At 42.4% G+C, this 15,853-nt stretch overlaps 1 protein-coding gene across 1 annotated transcript in view; it reads right to left on the bottom strand.

Annotated features, from left to right (window-relative positions):
* ADAMTS17 (ADAM metallopeptidase with thrombospondin type 1 motif 17) overlaps positions 1–15,853 on the bottom strand; it is a 394,605-nt gene that overhangs the window by 87,115 nt on the left and 291,637 nt on the right. Inside the window, exon 16 of the mRNA XM_055555537.1 lies at positions 4,550–4,630. Within this exon, the coding sequence (XP_055411512.1) occupies positions 4,550–4,630 (81 nt within the window). The remainder of the gene's footprint in view (positions 1–4,549; positions 4,631–15,853) is intronic.

Raw genomic sequence — 15,853 nt, 5'->3', positions numbered from 1 at the left:
GCTGAATTGGCAAAATCTCACTGTCACAGCTTCAGAGGGTATGTGTATGGGGGGCGGGCTCTCATGGCCCCAGAAAGAAGAAACTTTGGCTGTCCAAGGTTGGCTGTGGCCGTCTGCACGGCAGCTGTAAGCTTCCAGAATATGCAGCCAGTTTTACCACTGCTACTTGACCCCCTCATCTGAACACTTCCTCGGGACAGTGGGCTCGTGATGACAATCCTTCATGCATTTTGTACGGGAGGAAAGCTCAGAGGCAGAATTCTAAGTAGGAGGCCATCAGTTCCAAGAATCATGGGGATTGCTGCAAGCCTGTTGACTCTGGGGTGAGTCATTTAGGCAGCAGATCCAAAATCTGCAGGCTGCTATGGTCCATGCTGGAATTCTGAACTTCCTGCTAAAACTGGATGTTAGCACCTGACACCCTTTCAGAAGAGTACAACTGCAGCCTCAGAAAGTCTGCTGGAATCTCAAGATCTGAACATCACTGACAGTGGACGGGTTCAGTGTGGAGTCTGATGAGAAAACCACCCTGTGGGGCCATGTCAGCCCCAGAGAACAGGCGTGAAGGTTGCTCCTGGCCCGTCTGCAGCAGCCCCCCAGAGTGAGCTTCCCAGAGCAGGGTTTGCATGACCCAGGGGAGTTGAAGCTCCAGAGCCCCTCCTGGGGCCCTTTCCAAGGCTGTATACAAAATGCATTCTGTTCCTTAAAGAAGCCCTCCGAAATTAAACAAGTTTTGGTCTCCAGAAATTCCTGTTCCTCTCAAGCCTTGGCATCAATAGTATTTGCAAGCCCCCTTCATCTGTAAGCATTTTGAGGTGAATTTGTATTTGAAATTAGAATTTTTAGGCTGAGAAACTCAACAGGGGCTGTTAAGTTGTTGCTCAGTCGCTCAGTGGTATCTGACTCTTTGCAACTCCATGGACTGCAGCACGCCAGGCTTCCCACAAATGCTCTGCTCTGACAAAGAAATAATAGAGTTAAGAACAAAGGGGATTCCAGAGCAACATGATCCTATCCGTAATGTCAGAAATTCAGATTCGCTGGGGAGGAGATTTTCACTTGCTGGTCCTGCCTCAGTCAGAAGTTGGATGTTTAAACCCTGCCCCCAATGCAGCAGTACTTGCTTTTGTGTTTTGCTCAGGAGCTACTAGAAGCCTTTCAACAGCTGAAGAGACTTTCATGGAATGAAGATGAGTACACGCCTTCCCCTGCTACCACGGCAGAGCCAAACCTCCTCAAAACGGCCTGAAGTGTGAGGTCACGTGGGGACCGTCTGTTTCCATCCGGCCCTCCTGTCTCTCTGCAGACATTGACACGATGTTCCTGGACTTCCGGGCACTGTGGGAGATCCTGAGCCTTTTCAGGGACTGGGAAGGGGGCATTCCTGCTGGGATGGCCCGGCTCCTCTCTGGACTGCCCAGAGACAGACACAGGTCAGACCTTGTCCGCATGCCCACCTCTCGCCCAGCACTGTGAAGAAGCCGGGCTCCTTTCTGTCTCTCTGCCTTCTGGATCCCACTGGAAGACTTGACCCACATTCAACCTACTTCTCATCCTGGCGTTGAGTCAGCTCCTTTTATTTCCACTCGGAGTTCTGCCAGCTCCGCTCTCAGCTATGGATGCAAACTGCAGAGGCATTTCCTGTTCCAGGTGGTTTCGAGCAGAAAGCCAGGCAGCGTGGGTTGAAGATAGGTGGGGTGAATTCTTCAGGAACTGCTCCCGCAAATGGGAGAGCAACTCAAAGTTACACAGGGTTGATATCCAAAGCACCCAGTCCTGGGTGGAAATGAGGCTTGTTTGAACTGACTTTAGAAACATATCGCGCATGGACCACCTTCTGATTTCCCTTGTGTACACACCAGGCCCTGGAACACTGGAACTGTGATTTGCAGATAAGGTGGCAGAGTCTGGCTCCAACCTCCCAGGGAGGTCCAGTGCTTCTAGGGAGCTGAGGATTCGTCCTGAGACATTGACCCTATCTCCTCAGATGGACATGTGCTTCTCTGAAATCCACACGTCAAAGCGGTAGCAACGGGCAGGTTTAACATTCTCCAGTGAGAAGTCGCCTCCATCCAATCTCTGGCTGTGATCTGACACCTCCATGAGCTGCAGCCGGCCAAGCTGGAGAGAAGCTTGGATGAGCGGCTGAACTCCCAGAGCCCTGGTTTCCTCCTCAGTGAACCAGGCACAACAGTACTCTGGTATTTGGGGATCAGGGGTCAGGTCTTCAAAGCTGAGCAGAGCTCAATGACTGGGACTCACGATGTCAGTGTCAGGGTTGTTATTGGAAGGTGTGGCCCTCGGCATGAGGGGCAGAGAGGGACCACCATGAAAAAGCTGGCTCCCCCCGGTGGCATCCACAAGGGGTTACTTGTTGGCCCTAACAGGTTCCAGTGAAAAGTTATCTTCACTACAAGAATTAGATGTCGAGGGATCTAAAGGATTCTGACAACCTTCTGTCTATTCTATCACACAGAAAAGCACACGTAAGGATCATGTTCCCACCTTTACCAGATACCTGGGGCTGGAGGAATGGTGCTGGGAAGTCTTAAGGGCAGGACAGGAAGCTGAGGAACTTACTTGCAGGGCACCTACTGGTGCTTTATGGAAGGACCAGGAAACTGACCTTGGAATTGTGCCAGCACCTGAGATACCACGATCATGAGTTTTGAATAAGATAAAGGTCAAAGGTGATGTCAGATTCCCACAGAGGACCAATGCTTCTGGGGAGCAGAAACATCTCCAGGTAGGGGAGGGCCAATGGACCAGTTGGAAATGCTAACTTTTGGCATGACACTGGGTGATGCGACCCCAAAACAAATGCTGATAAAGTTGACAAAATTTCCTTAGATGGGCAGAAAGAAGGGGCTGGTGTTCTTCGAGAATTTAGTAAAAAGGCTGTCACTTTGAAAAAGTTTCGGAGAGCAGGGCAGGCCCTGTTTTAGAAAGCATTTATGAGCATCGCTCTATTTGTAAAGCAACAGCTTGGATGGCTGCACAGAAGAATGCCAGGCTGGACCGGGCCAGCGTGGGAAAAACCACAGGGCTGATGGAGACCAATGTGGATGCCAACCTGAGGAACAGCAGGTCCCAGGCTGGCAGCAGGAAGAGCAACGTCCATTATGGCTTCCAGGATGTGGATGGATGGGCAGCAGGTGAGAGAGTTGGGATGGGGCAGGGCTGTCTGGGAGACCCCTGGGGGCTGCTTGCCCACGAGCCTGGTGTAGGCACTTAGAAACAGGAGCTCCTGTGCCCACTCCCAAGTCAGGTGTGAGAGGGCTATCTTGGTGTCTGTAAGTGGTTTGCAACTCCTCTATAGGATGGTGGTCTTCACCGCACACCTGCCTACTAGAGGTTTGATCTGCATCCATCTCATCAGACTTGGGGTTTTTCAAGTGGAGACCATTTCAAAGAAAGACTTAGACACTTTTATATTTACAAAGCAAGGAATGTGGACAAAGCCATGTTTTTAAAAATCAGTGATAAAGGTTGAAATAAAAGCGTTTCATGAGTAAACTTCATTTTAGCCAAAATAGCTTAATTCTTAAGTTTGAAGCCAGAAAAAGATCATGTCTTACATAAAAAAATCTCAAACAGCACCTTGCTACACAGATGGGGAGACACAACATGAGGACTCTTGAGAGGGGTGCCTGGGTAGGAGGTTAGCCACCTCGATGAGAAATCCAGCCCAAGACAGGAACGCGGGAGCAGGGCTGGGGGGCCAGGGGGCACAGCACGTCCCATGCCAGTGAGCTCAGGCCAGAGGCAGGCCCTGTGCGAGGCAGCATTCGGAGCAGCTGTGTGTCCGCTCAGCACTGGTACTGCCCTGGAACCTGAGCACGAGGTGGACCTTTCAGGGACTCGTGGAGAGCCTGAGAATTGAGTTTAGGACACACTCAGAGGATCTTCTGTGGCAAAGAAGGGGCTAAACGGAACAATGCTTGGGCTTTAAGCACAGTTCTGTCAGCTCTGTCGAAGGCAATGAAGACCAGTGCAGAATGCAACTTAATCCTTCTACAGAAAGATGAGCAACCATCCATGCAGTTGGCACTGGGAATTTGGGGCACACAGTACTTCGTGAAACCGGTGTTCTTCTGGGCTTCCATTAGATTGAGAGCAGTTATTCTTTTTCCAGATAAGGAGTCACCCCGAGAGCCATCCACAGCCTACAGGAGCTCCCACAAGTTGGGTGCTGCACCCTTGCTGCTCAGGCTCTGGCTGCCTGAGCGCTCCTGGAGATACTTTGGGGCACTTAGCCTACCCCAATTCCTTACAACTTCCTTCATTCACTCTTCTATCACCTGCCTTCCTGTCCAAAGCCGGGGGTTCCTATTCAGCCCCTCCCCTCATCCACCTTGGGGTTAGCTGCACATTAGTCAAACACGACAGTACTGCTTGGTACCTGCTGATTGCTCACTATGCCTAAAATATGAGTTAAAATCAATGGCCTGAGAGCACCGTGTCAGCATTTCGCTGACCCAAATTAGCAGCTTGATCGTCCAAATCAATGTTCAGAACATAAACTATGAGTCAAACATTTTTGTTTTACCCAGAAAACTGTGGGCAGGTTTATCCTCCACCACACGAATCCTTCGAGCTCCAGCTGGAATGATGGCAGCTTCAATATAACCTGTAGTGACAGATAACACACAGGTGAGCCAACATACCTCCACCCGCCAGTACAGGCTCACAGCAAACCCCACCAAAACCCGCTGCTCCACCCCGACGGTGACTTCAGAGCTCTGAGAAATCAAGCTGGTCAACTAATAAGAAGCGTTCTTCTATAGCCAGAATATCCTGGCTGCCCAAATTCCAGAGAGCACCATTTGCATGTGTTACGAGTTGAACTAGGTCCCTCCCACCCCCAAATCCATATGATGAAGTCCTAAGCCCCAGGACCTCAGAATGTGACCTTATTGGAAACTGGGCTGTTGCAGACGTAATTAGTTAAGACGAGGTCATACTGGAGCAGGTGGGCCCCCAGTCCTATATGACTGGTGCAATTATAACAAGAGGAAGACTGGACACAGACATATACACAGGGAGAACTCTGTATAATCACGAAGCGGAGATCAAGATGATGCCTCTTACAAGCCGAAGACTGCCAGCAAAACACCAGAAGCAGGAGAGAGGCATGGGACAGATTCTTTCTCACCTGCACGAGAAACCAACACTGCCAACAACTGATCTCAGACTACTACCCCCCAAACGGAGATAGTGTGCGTCTCCTGTTTATGCCTCCCTGTGGTACTTGGCTGCAGCAGCCCCAGTAAACTACGAGCCTGGAGTTCTGTGTGAAGAGCACTGGCCTGGAGCACGGGTGCTAAATGTCCCCGGCCGCACCATCTCCTGGGTTCCTTCCATCTTTGCTGAACTTTGTCCCTGGTTCTATGGGATGACGGCAGAAACTGGGCTACTTGCCCTATGACAAAACCACTGCCTTATCACAGGTATCATTTCCTGCTTTCACTGCCCTTTGGGCTTTTCTGCAACCACTGCAGTGAATACTTTTGTCCATTTCCCTGAGTATTTCCAAGTATAATGGGGTCCCTCAGAGGCCAGGGCCTTCCGCCCATGCTCTGACCCCACACATGCCCAATACGGCAGGTGGTTAGTGAAGTTCTGGAAGGAAATGACTGAGGCTGCCAGGGAGGAAGTCAGGGGCTGGCGAAAGCCTGGTTAACGAGGGCAACTGCGTCAATTAATGAGCCCAACATAATAGCGAGATTCTAAAATGTAGGCTGGTAATCACTTGGTTTTGGTTTACATTTGGGTTTTAGACAAAGGTAATACACATTTGCTTCAGCAATTTAGCTGATGATCCCAAATTAGACGATAAATCCTACCCTTGTGGTTCCCAAATGTGATCATCAGAATCAGCAGGGGAGTTTTAAAAATGAGAAATTTCTGGCCCAAGTATGTAGAGATTATGGAAATCTATTTTGAGCAGTTTATTTCCTCATTTTCTCATAGTAAACATGGCTCAATTTTCATTATAAATATAGTACATGATAATTCAAACCAACAAAAGGGGAAAAACTAAAAACAAACATTGAAAATTACCCTTATTTTTGATGACCAGCCTTTTCAGCAACTTTTAATGCGTATAAACATATGCACATCATTTTATGCCAACAGAATACCGTATATAGTTTTAAAAGATCAGGGACAACTTTAAAATAATTAAGAGTTTTGTCTGGCAATGTGTACCCAAGGTGCAAAATTTTAAAGTTATAAAAGGATACGGTAGAAAGTATATTGATACTCTAAGATATTGGATTGGTTGAAGACTCCCGTAAAAACACAAATGAACTTTTTGGCCAACTCAATATATCCTATAGTTGGCTGTCTTTCTAACACTTATCATTTATAATAATTTGTGTATTTTAGCTGGGTTTCTATGTTGCTAACTGAAATGTGCCCGAATGACAGTTTTGTTTCTTCCTTTCTGATCTTTATGCCTTGGATTTCTTCTCCTTTCACCATTCTGGTTGGAACTTACAAAACCACATTGTGGGCCACATGAGATAGTGACATCCTTGTCTTATTCATGAAGTTGGAGGAAGGGAATTTTCCCACTGAAAATGATGTCAGCAGTGAGAATATGATAGGCATCATTTATCAGGTTAGGGAAGTCCTCTTTTTCCCTAATTTGTTAAGAGTTGTGTTATGAAGAGGTACTGAAGTTAATCGAGTGCTTTTTTGCATCTACTGAGATCATCATACTTCTTTTCACCCAGACAACACAGATCTCAGAGCAGTTTAATGGCAGTCACGCTTCTCATGGCTAACATGGTGTGTGGTTCAGTATCTTAGCTCTGTTTTTCCCTCATCCATCCATTTTAGTTCACTGTTATCTCTTTTTTATTTTGATGTTTTCCTGTAAACCTTTAATTATATTTACACTTCTAATACATGACTTATCAGCTATAAACTATTTTAATCTCTGGATATTAAAAGATGAGGAAATCCACATAATACATTGCCCTTCATTCTCTTACACTGCCCTTCAATATTTACTGAATCATTTCTAAACTGTTAATTTATTTATCTTTTGCACTTTAAGATAATTCCTGCAGTTATTTTAGTCCTAAAAATAGATTTAATGTTCACTGTGTGTCCTTTTTCGTTTTTCCAGCAGATTCTTGCTTGCCTCAAGTTAGTTCTCTTTGAGATGGACTCAAAGAAACTTATAGCTTCTGAATTGTAATATAGTAAAATATACTATATATACATACATATACATACACACACACACATATATATGTATACATACATACATATATGTATATGTATATACACGTATATATATGTTGTTATTAAGTTGCTAAGTCGTGTCCAACTCTTTTGTGATCCTGTGGACTACAGCCCGCCTGGCTCCTTTGTCCATGGGATGTCCCAGATGGCTCAGCGGTAAACAGTCTGCCTGAAATTCAGGAGATGCAGGTTCAATTCCTGGGTTGTGAAGATCTCTGGAGAAGGAAATATATTTCCTTCTGCCACTGATAATATATATATATATTATCAATTTGTTAGTGTTCTTTCTTCAGGGATACCAAATTATTTATGTTTGACCCGCTTTTTCTTCCCTAATGCTCATTCAGTTTCTTACCCCTCTGATTCTTTATTTCCACTCTGCTTTGCTTGTTTTTCTCAGTCCTGTCCTTCATGCTTCTCACTGTGTTCTCAGTGGTGTCCCTTTCCTTTGAATCCATGCAGACGTGCTTTCTGTAATGGACTCATTTTCTTCCTCTGCCCTTTTCCTCAGCTGAGTCTCATTTCATTTCCCTCTGTTGCTTCACTGGCTGTTCCTTGAGCTCTCATGTCTTACCAATGAGTTCTTTCATTGAGGCTATTACTTAATCAGTTTTTGGAATTTACAGCAATAATGTTGGATGATAATTTTCAGCTTCTCCTTGGTAATATTTTGCTGGTGAGTTTTTTTTTTTTTTTCTTTGCACTGGTCATTTGTTCTTGTCCCTTTCCTCCTTTTCCTATTGCAGTATATCTGTGTTGATCCTATATTAATCTCTTTCTAAATTTATTACCAGTTTTTAGCTGACACAGTTTTAATTGTACCAACTGCTTCTATGTTTGTGTGGTAATAATAGGACTGTGTTATGGGCTAACAGAAGTTTCCCTTCAGTTCAGTTCAGTTCGGTCGCTCAGTCGTGTCCGACTCTTTGCAACCCCAGGAATCAGCACGCCAGGCCTCCTTGTCCATCACCACCTCCTGGAGTTCACTCAGACTCACATCCATCGAGTTGGTAATGCTATCCAGCCATCTCATCCTCTGTCGTCCCCTTTTCCTCCTGTCCCCAATCCCTCCCAGCATCAGAGTCTTTTCCAATGAGTCAACTCTTCACGTGAGGTGGCCAAAGTACTGGAGTTTTCAGCTTTAGCATCATTCCTTCCAAAGAACACCCAGGGCTGATCACCTTTAGAATGGACTGGTTGGATCACAGTAAAATTTGTTAAGACATGGGTTTATATGTATCAGTGAGTTAATTTTTATGTTTGTAAACATTTATGTATTTTAAATTTACAGAAATATACATGTATATTTCCCCATTATAAAAATTTTAATACAGGCAAATCCCACTCCGATCCCCTGTGGGAACTGCCACCATCAGTCTGATGTATATTCATTCAGATATTTTACTGCTTATACCAATGTCTACACAAAACAAATATGAAAATATCACACAGTATATGTTTTGTCTATATTTTATTTAAGTGTTAGGAAAAGCATGTGAGTATTGTATTATACCACATTTTTTTAAGAAAAGCAGGCTATGTCTTCTATCCATGTATATATAGCTCTCCTTATTTTTCATTTACATTGCTCTGTAGCTTATGCAACTACTCCCCTACTGATTTAGGTTATTTAAAAATTGTCATTTAGGACATTAAGGTTATTTCAAAATTGTCACTTTTAGAAAATATGCTATATCATATATACATGGGCATCACCAGATGGTCAACACCGAAATCAGATTGATTATATTCTTTGCAGCCAAAGATGGAGAAGCTCTATACAGTCAGCAAAAACAAGACCAGGAGCTGACTGTGGCTCAGACCATGAACTCCTTATTGCCAAATTCAGACTTAAATTGAAGAAAGTAGGGAAAACCACTAGACCATTCAGGTATGACCTAAATCAAATCCCTTATGATTATACAGTGGAAGTGAGAAATAGATTTAAGGGCCTAGATCTGATAGATAGAGTGCCTGGTGAGCTATGGAATGAGGTTCGTGACTTTGTACAGGAGACAGGGATCAAGACCATCCCCATGGAAAAGAAATGCAAAAAAGTAAAATGGCTGTCTGGGGAGGCCTTACAAATAGCTGTGAAAAGAAGAGAAGTGAAAAGCAAATGAGAAAAGGAAAGATACAAACATCTGAATGCAGAGTTATAAAGAATAGTAAGAAGAGACAAGAAAGCCTTCTTCAGTGATCAGTGCAAAGAAATAGAGGAAAACAACAGAATGGGAAAGACTGGGGATCTCTTCAAGAAAATCAGAGATACCAAAGGAACATTTCATGCAAAGATGGGCTCGATAAAGGACAGAAATGGTATGGACCTAACAGAAGCAGAAGATATTAAGAAGAGATGGCAAGAATACACAGAAGAACTGTACAAAAAAGATTCTTCACGACCAAGATAATCACAATGGTGTGATCACTAACCTAGAGCCAGACATCCTGGAATGTGAAGTCAAGTGGGCCTTAGAAAGCATCACTATGAGCAAAGCTAGTGGAGGTGATGGAATTCCAGTTGAGCTATTTCAAATCCTGAAAGATGATGCTGTGAAAGTGCTGCACTCAATATGCCAGCAAATTTGGAAAACTCAGCAGTGGCCACAGGACTGGAAAAGGTCAGTTTTCATTCCAATCCCAAAGAAAGGCAATGCCAAAGAATGCTCAAACTACCACACAATTGCACTCATCTCACACGCTAGTAAAGTAATGCTCAAAATTCTCCAAGCCAGGCTTCAGCAATATGTGAACCGTGAACTTACTGATGTTCAATCTGGTTTTAGAAAGGCAGAGGAACCAGAGATCAAATTGCCAACATCTGCTGGATCATGGAAAAAGCAAGAGAGTTCCATAAAAACATCTATTTCTGCTTTATTGACTATGCCAAAGCCTTTGACTGTGTGGATCACAATAAACTGTGGAAAATTCTGAAAGAGATGGGAATACCAGAACACCTGACCTGCCTCTTGAGAAATCTGTATGCAGGTCAGGAAGCAACAGTTAGAACTGGACATGGAACAACAGACTGGTTCCAAATAGGAAAAGGAGTTCGTCAAGGCTGTATATTGTCACCCTGATTATTTAACTTATATGCAGAGTACATCATGAGAAACGCTGGGCTGGAAGAAGCACAAGCTGGAATCAAGATTGCCAGGAGAAATGTCAATAACCTCAGATATGCAGATGACACCACCCTTATGGCAGAAAGTGAAGAAGAACTAAAAAGCCTCTTGATGAAAGTGAAAGTGGAGAGTGAAAAAGTTTGCTTAAAGCTCAACATTCAGAAAACGAAGATCATGGCATCTGGTCCCATCACTTCATGGGAAATAGACGGGGAAACAGTGGAAACAGTGTCAGACTTTATTTTTCTGGGCTCCAAAATCACTGCAGATGGTGACTGCAGCCATGAAATTAAAAGACGCTTACTCCTTGGAAGGAAAGTAATGACCAACCTAGATAGCATATTCAAAAGCAGAGACATTACTTTGCCAACAAAGGTTCGTCTAGTCAAGGCTATGGTTTTTCCAGTGGTCATGTATGGATGTGAGAGTTGGACTGTGAAGAAGGCTGAGCGCCAAAGAATTGACGCTTTTGAACTGTGGTGTTGGAGAAGACTCTTCAGAGTCCCTTGGACTGCAAAGAGATCCAACCAGTCCATTCTGAAGGAGATCAGCCCTGGGATTTCTTTGGAAGGAATGATGCTAAAGCTGAGACTCCAGTACTTTGGCCACCTCATGTGAAGAGTTGACTCATTGGAAAAGACTCTGATGCTGGGAGGGATTGGGGGCAGGAGGAGAAGGGGACGACAGAGGATGAGATGGCTGGATGGCATCACTGACTCGATGGACATGAGTCTTAGTGAACTCCGGGAGTTGGTGATGGACAGGGAGGCCTGGCATACTGCGATTCATGGGGTCACAAAGAGTCGGACATGACTGAGCGACTGATCTGATCTGATCTGATATGAATATGCACACAAGACCCCTCAGTGAAATACTAGCAACCTATTTCAACAATGTAAAAAGAGATTATATACCATGGTCAAAGATAATTTATCCTAGGAATACAAGGTTGGTTCAACATATAAAAATCAACCAATGTAATTTATCTGAAAAAGGACAAAACACTTTTTCATTTCAATGGACACAGAGAAAGCATTTGGCAAACTTAATACTATTCCATGATGAAAATACTTAACAAACTAGGAATAAAAGGAAACTTCCTCAGCCTAATAAAGAGCATTTATAAAAAACCCACAGCTAACATCAAACTTAATGGTAAAATATTTAATGGTTTACTTTTAAGATCAGGAAGACGAAAAGGATGTTCAGGAAATGCTCTTGCCAGTTCTGTTCAACACTGTACTAAAAGTTCTCTCTCCGTCAATTAGGCAAGAAAAAGATTTTCAAAAGGCATTCAAATTGGAAAGGAAGAAGTAAAATTATCTCTATTTGCAGATGTCAAGACTTTATATATAGAAAAATACTAGGGAAGCCATTAAGATCTGATAGAACAGGTTCAGCAAGGTTGCAAGATATGAGATCAATATACAAAAATTGACTGCATTTGTATTCATTAGGGTTAAACATTTCCAAATGAAATTAAGAAAAACACTTGACTTAATATTAAAAACAAACAGGAAAAAATTTAATAAAAGATGTATAAGATATCTACACCAAAGACTACAGAAATCTAGTTGAAAGATATTAAAGAAAATATAAATAAATGGAATGACACTACATGTTCAGGGATCAGAAGACTTAACATTGTTAAGGTGGGAATACCTAAAAATTGATTTACAGATTAAACAAAATCCTTACTAAAATTCCAGATTTTTTTCCCCCCAAAATGACAAGGTGATTCTCAAATTCATATGCAAATGCAAGGGATCCAGAATAGCCAAAACAATATTTAAAAAGAATAAAGTTGGAGGACTGACAATTCTTGCTTTCAAAGTCCTAGTCAGCTCCTGTAATCAGGACAACGTGGTACTAGCCTAAGGACAGATATTTCTATTAATGAAATACAATTGAGACTCTAGAAATAAGTCCCTTATTGATTTCTTAAAACAAAAATGCCAAGAATATTCAATGGAGAAAGAACATTATTTTCAACAGTGTTGGGATGACTGTATATTTACATACAAAGGAATGAAGAGGGACTTTTACCTCAAACTGTACATAAAAACCTAACTAAAATTGGTCATAGACCTAAATCTTAGAGCTAAAACTATAAAATTCCTAGAAGAAAACAGTGAAAGAAATCTTTGTATCCTTGGATTAGGCACTAGTTTTTTAGATAGCAAAAGTGAAACTGTACAAGTCCCTGTATTCTTGTCTTTTGAAGTACAATGCTGATTCAAGAGTTAATGACTGGGAAATGTGAAGATGCAAAAATGAAGAATGGCTGTTGGGCTAGGGAACTGGTAACGATTCAGACTATAATTCTGCCACATAGCAGAATCACCGAACTCCCACTTCCCTGAATGACATAGATAAAGGCTTGACACACATTCCTAAGTTGTCTGGGAAACAGACCCCTCCAGATGAAAACTGCTTATCAACAAGAACACAGACTCTAGACTGGTTGAAACCAGAAAATTGATAATGCTTGAAACTTCACCCTGATGCCAACCAACCCAAGAATTGTCCACAAGCTGATCATGCCCTGTTCCTTGAACACTGAAAAACTTCTCACCATCCCCTCCAGGGTGGGTCATACAATCTTGAGGGCAGCAGCCCACTGTGGCCCCCTTTGCCTGGCAAAGCAATAAAATCCACTCTTTTCTACTTCATCCAAAACTCTGGGTCTGCATTTCTATTCAGCACCAGTGAACAGAGGCTGAGTTTTGGCAACAAACGCACAAGCAACAGAAGGAAAAAAAGAAAATGGATCATATTAAAATTTTAAACTTTGTGCTTCAAAGGATACCATCAAGAAAGTGAAAAGGCAAACTCATACACTGGGAGAAAATATTTGCAAATCATTTTGATAAAAGAACTATGTCCAGAGTATATAAAGAAACCTTACAACTCAATAATAAAGTGGCAAACAATCCAATTTAAAAATGGGCAAAGTATTTTAATAGACATTTCTCCGAAGACGATGCATGAAAGGCCAAAAGGCACATGAAAAGAGTCTCAGCTTCATTAGTAATTAAAGAAATACAAATCAAAACAATGTGATACCACTTCATACTTACTAGGATACCTATAATAAAAATGATAAACAATAACCAGTGCTGGAGAGAATGTGGAGAATTTGAACCCCTCACTTACTGCTAGTAGGAATGTAAAATGGTAGAGGAATATTGGAGAAGAGTTTGATAGTTCCTCAAAACAGGAAAAACAGAATTACCATACAACCTACCAATCCTACTCCTATATATTATATACCCAAGAAGAATGAAAAATATGTCCATATAAAAACTTATACACAAATGTTTATATCAGCATTATTCATTATAACCAAAAAAGCAGAAAAACTCAAATGTCCACCAAGTAATGAATGTATTTTTACATTCACATTTTAAAAATATGAAATCCATTTTTACAATGGGTATGATTTAGCAAAAAAAAAAAAAATGAAACACTGATAAATGATATAATATGGAAGAAACTTGAAAATACTATACTAAATTACTAAGGCCAGTCACAAAGATCACATATTGTATGATGCCATTTATAGAAAATGTCCAGAACAGACAAATAGACACAGAAAGTAGCTACCTAGGGCTGGGGTAGGGGGAGGGAGATGGGGAATGACTGCTAACGGGTGTGGGGTTTCTTTCTGGGATAACTGTGATCATGGCTGAAGAACGCTGTACATTTACTAAAGCCCTTTGAATTGTACACCTTAAACGGATGAATCTTATGGTATGTGAATTAAACCTCTGCAAAAGCGTTAAAAAATCATAAATTGCAATGAACAGCTTTGCACGTCTATCTATGCATATATACAATGTCACACACATCAGCTGTGAGAATTGCTGGGTCAAACATACCTTCAGTTCAGTTCAGCTCAGTCGCTCAGTCGTGGCCGACTCTTTGCGACCCCATGGACCGCAGCACGCCAGGCCTCCCTGTCCATCACCAACTCCTGGAGTTTGCTCAAATTCATGTCTATTGAGTTGGTGATGCCATCCAACCATCTCATCTTCTGTCGTTCCTTTTCCTCCTGCCTTTAATCTTTCCCAGCATCCGGGTCTTTTCAAATGAGTCAGTTCTTTGCATCAGGTGGCCAAAGTATTGGAGTTTCAGGTTCAGCATCAGTCCTTCTAATGAATATTCAGGACTGATTTCCTTTAGGATTGACTGGTTGGATTTCCTTGCAGTCCAAGGGACTCTCAAGAGTCTTCTCCAACACCACAGTTCAAAAGCATCAATTCTTCGGTGCTCAGCTTTCTTTATGGTCCCTCTCTCATATCCATACATGACTACTGGAAAAACCATAGCTTTGACTAGATGGACATTTGTTGGCAAAGTAATTTCACTGCTTTTTAATAAGCTGTCTAGGTTGGTCATAACTTTTCTTCGAAGGAGCAAGCATCTTTTGATTTCATGGCTGCAGTCACTGTCTGCAGTGATTTTGGAGCCCCCCAAAATAAAGTCTCTCACTGTTTCCACTTTGTCCCCATCTATTTGCCATGAAGTGATGGGACTGGATGTCATGATCTTCGTTTTCTGAATGTTGAGTTTTAAGCCAACTTTTTCACTCTCCTCTTTCACTTTCATCAAGAGGCTCTTTAGTTCTTTGTTTCTGCCATAAGGGGGGTGTCATCTGGATATCTGAAGTTATTGATATTTCTCCCAGCAATCTTGATTCCAGCTTGTACTTCATCCCAGTTCAGCATTTCTTATGATGTACTTTTCATATAAGTTATTATAAGCAGGTTGACAATGTATAGCCTTGAAGTATTCCTTTCCCAATTTGGAACCAGTGTGTTGTTTCATGTCCAGTTCTGACTGTTGCTTCCTGACCTGCATACAGATTTCTCAGGAGACAGGTAAGGTGGTCTGGTTTTCCCATCTCTTTAAGAATTTTCCAGTTTGTTGTGATCCACACAGTCAAAGGCTTTGGCATAGTCAATAAAGCAGAAGTAGATGTTTTTTCTGGCACTCTCTTGCCTTTTCTGTGATCCAACAGATGTTGGCAATTTGATCTCTGGTTCCTCTGCCCTTTCTAAATCCAGCTTGAACATCTGAAAGTTCATGGATCACGTACTGTTGAAGCCTGGCTTGGAGAATTTTGAGCATGACTTTGCTAGCATGTGAGATGAGTGCAATTGTGCAGTAGTTTGAGCATTCTTTGGCATTGCCTTTCTTTGGGATTAGAATGAAAACTGACTTTTTCCAGTCCTGTGGCCACTGCTGCATTTTCCAAATTTGCTGGCATATTGAGTGCAGCACTTCCACAGCATCATCTTTTAGGATATGAAATAGCTCAACTGGAATTTCATCACCTCCACTAGCTTTGTTCATAGTGATGCTTCCCAAGGCTCACTTGACTTCACATTCCAGGATGTCTGGCTCTAGGTGAGTGATCACACCATCATGATTATCTGGGTGATGAAGATCTCTTTTGTATAGTTCTT

This window comes from Bubalus kerabau, chromosome 19 (assembly GCF_029407905.1).
Source record: "Bubalus kerabau isolate K-KA32 ecotype Philippines breed swamp buffalo chromosome 19, PCC_UOA_SB_1v2, whole genome shotgun sequence".
NCBI lineage: Eukaryota > Metazoa > Chordata > Mammalia > Artiodactyla > Bovidae > Bubalus > Bubalus kerabau.
The sequence above is the reverse complement of the archived record's forward strand: the minus strand, read 5'-3'. Positions and strand labels throughout refer to the sequence as shown.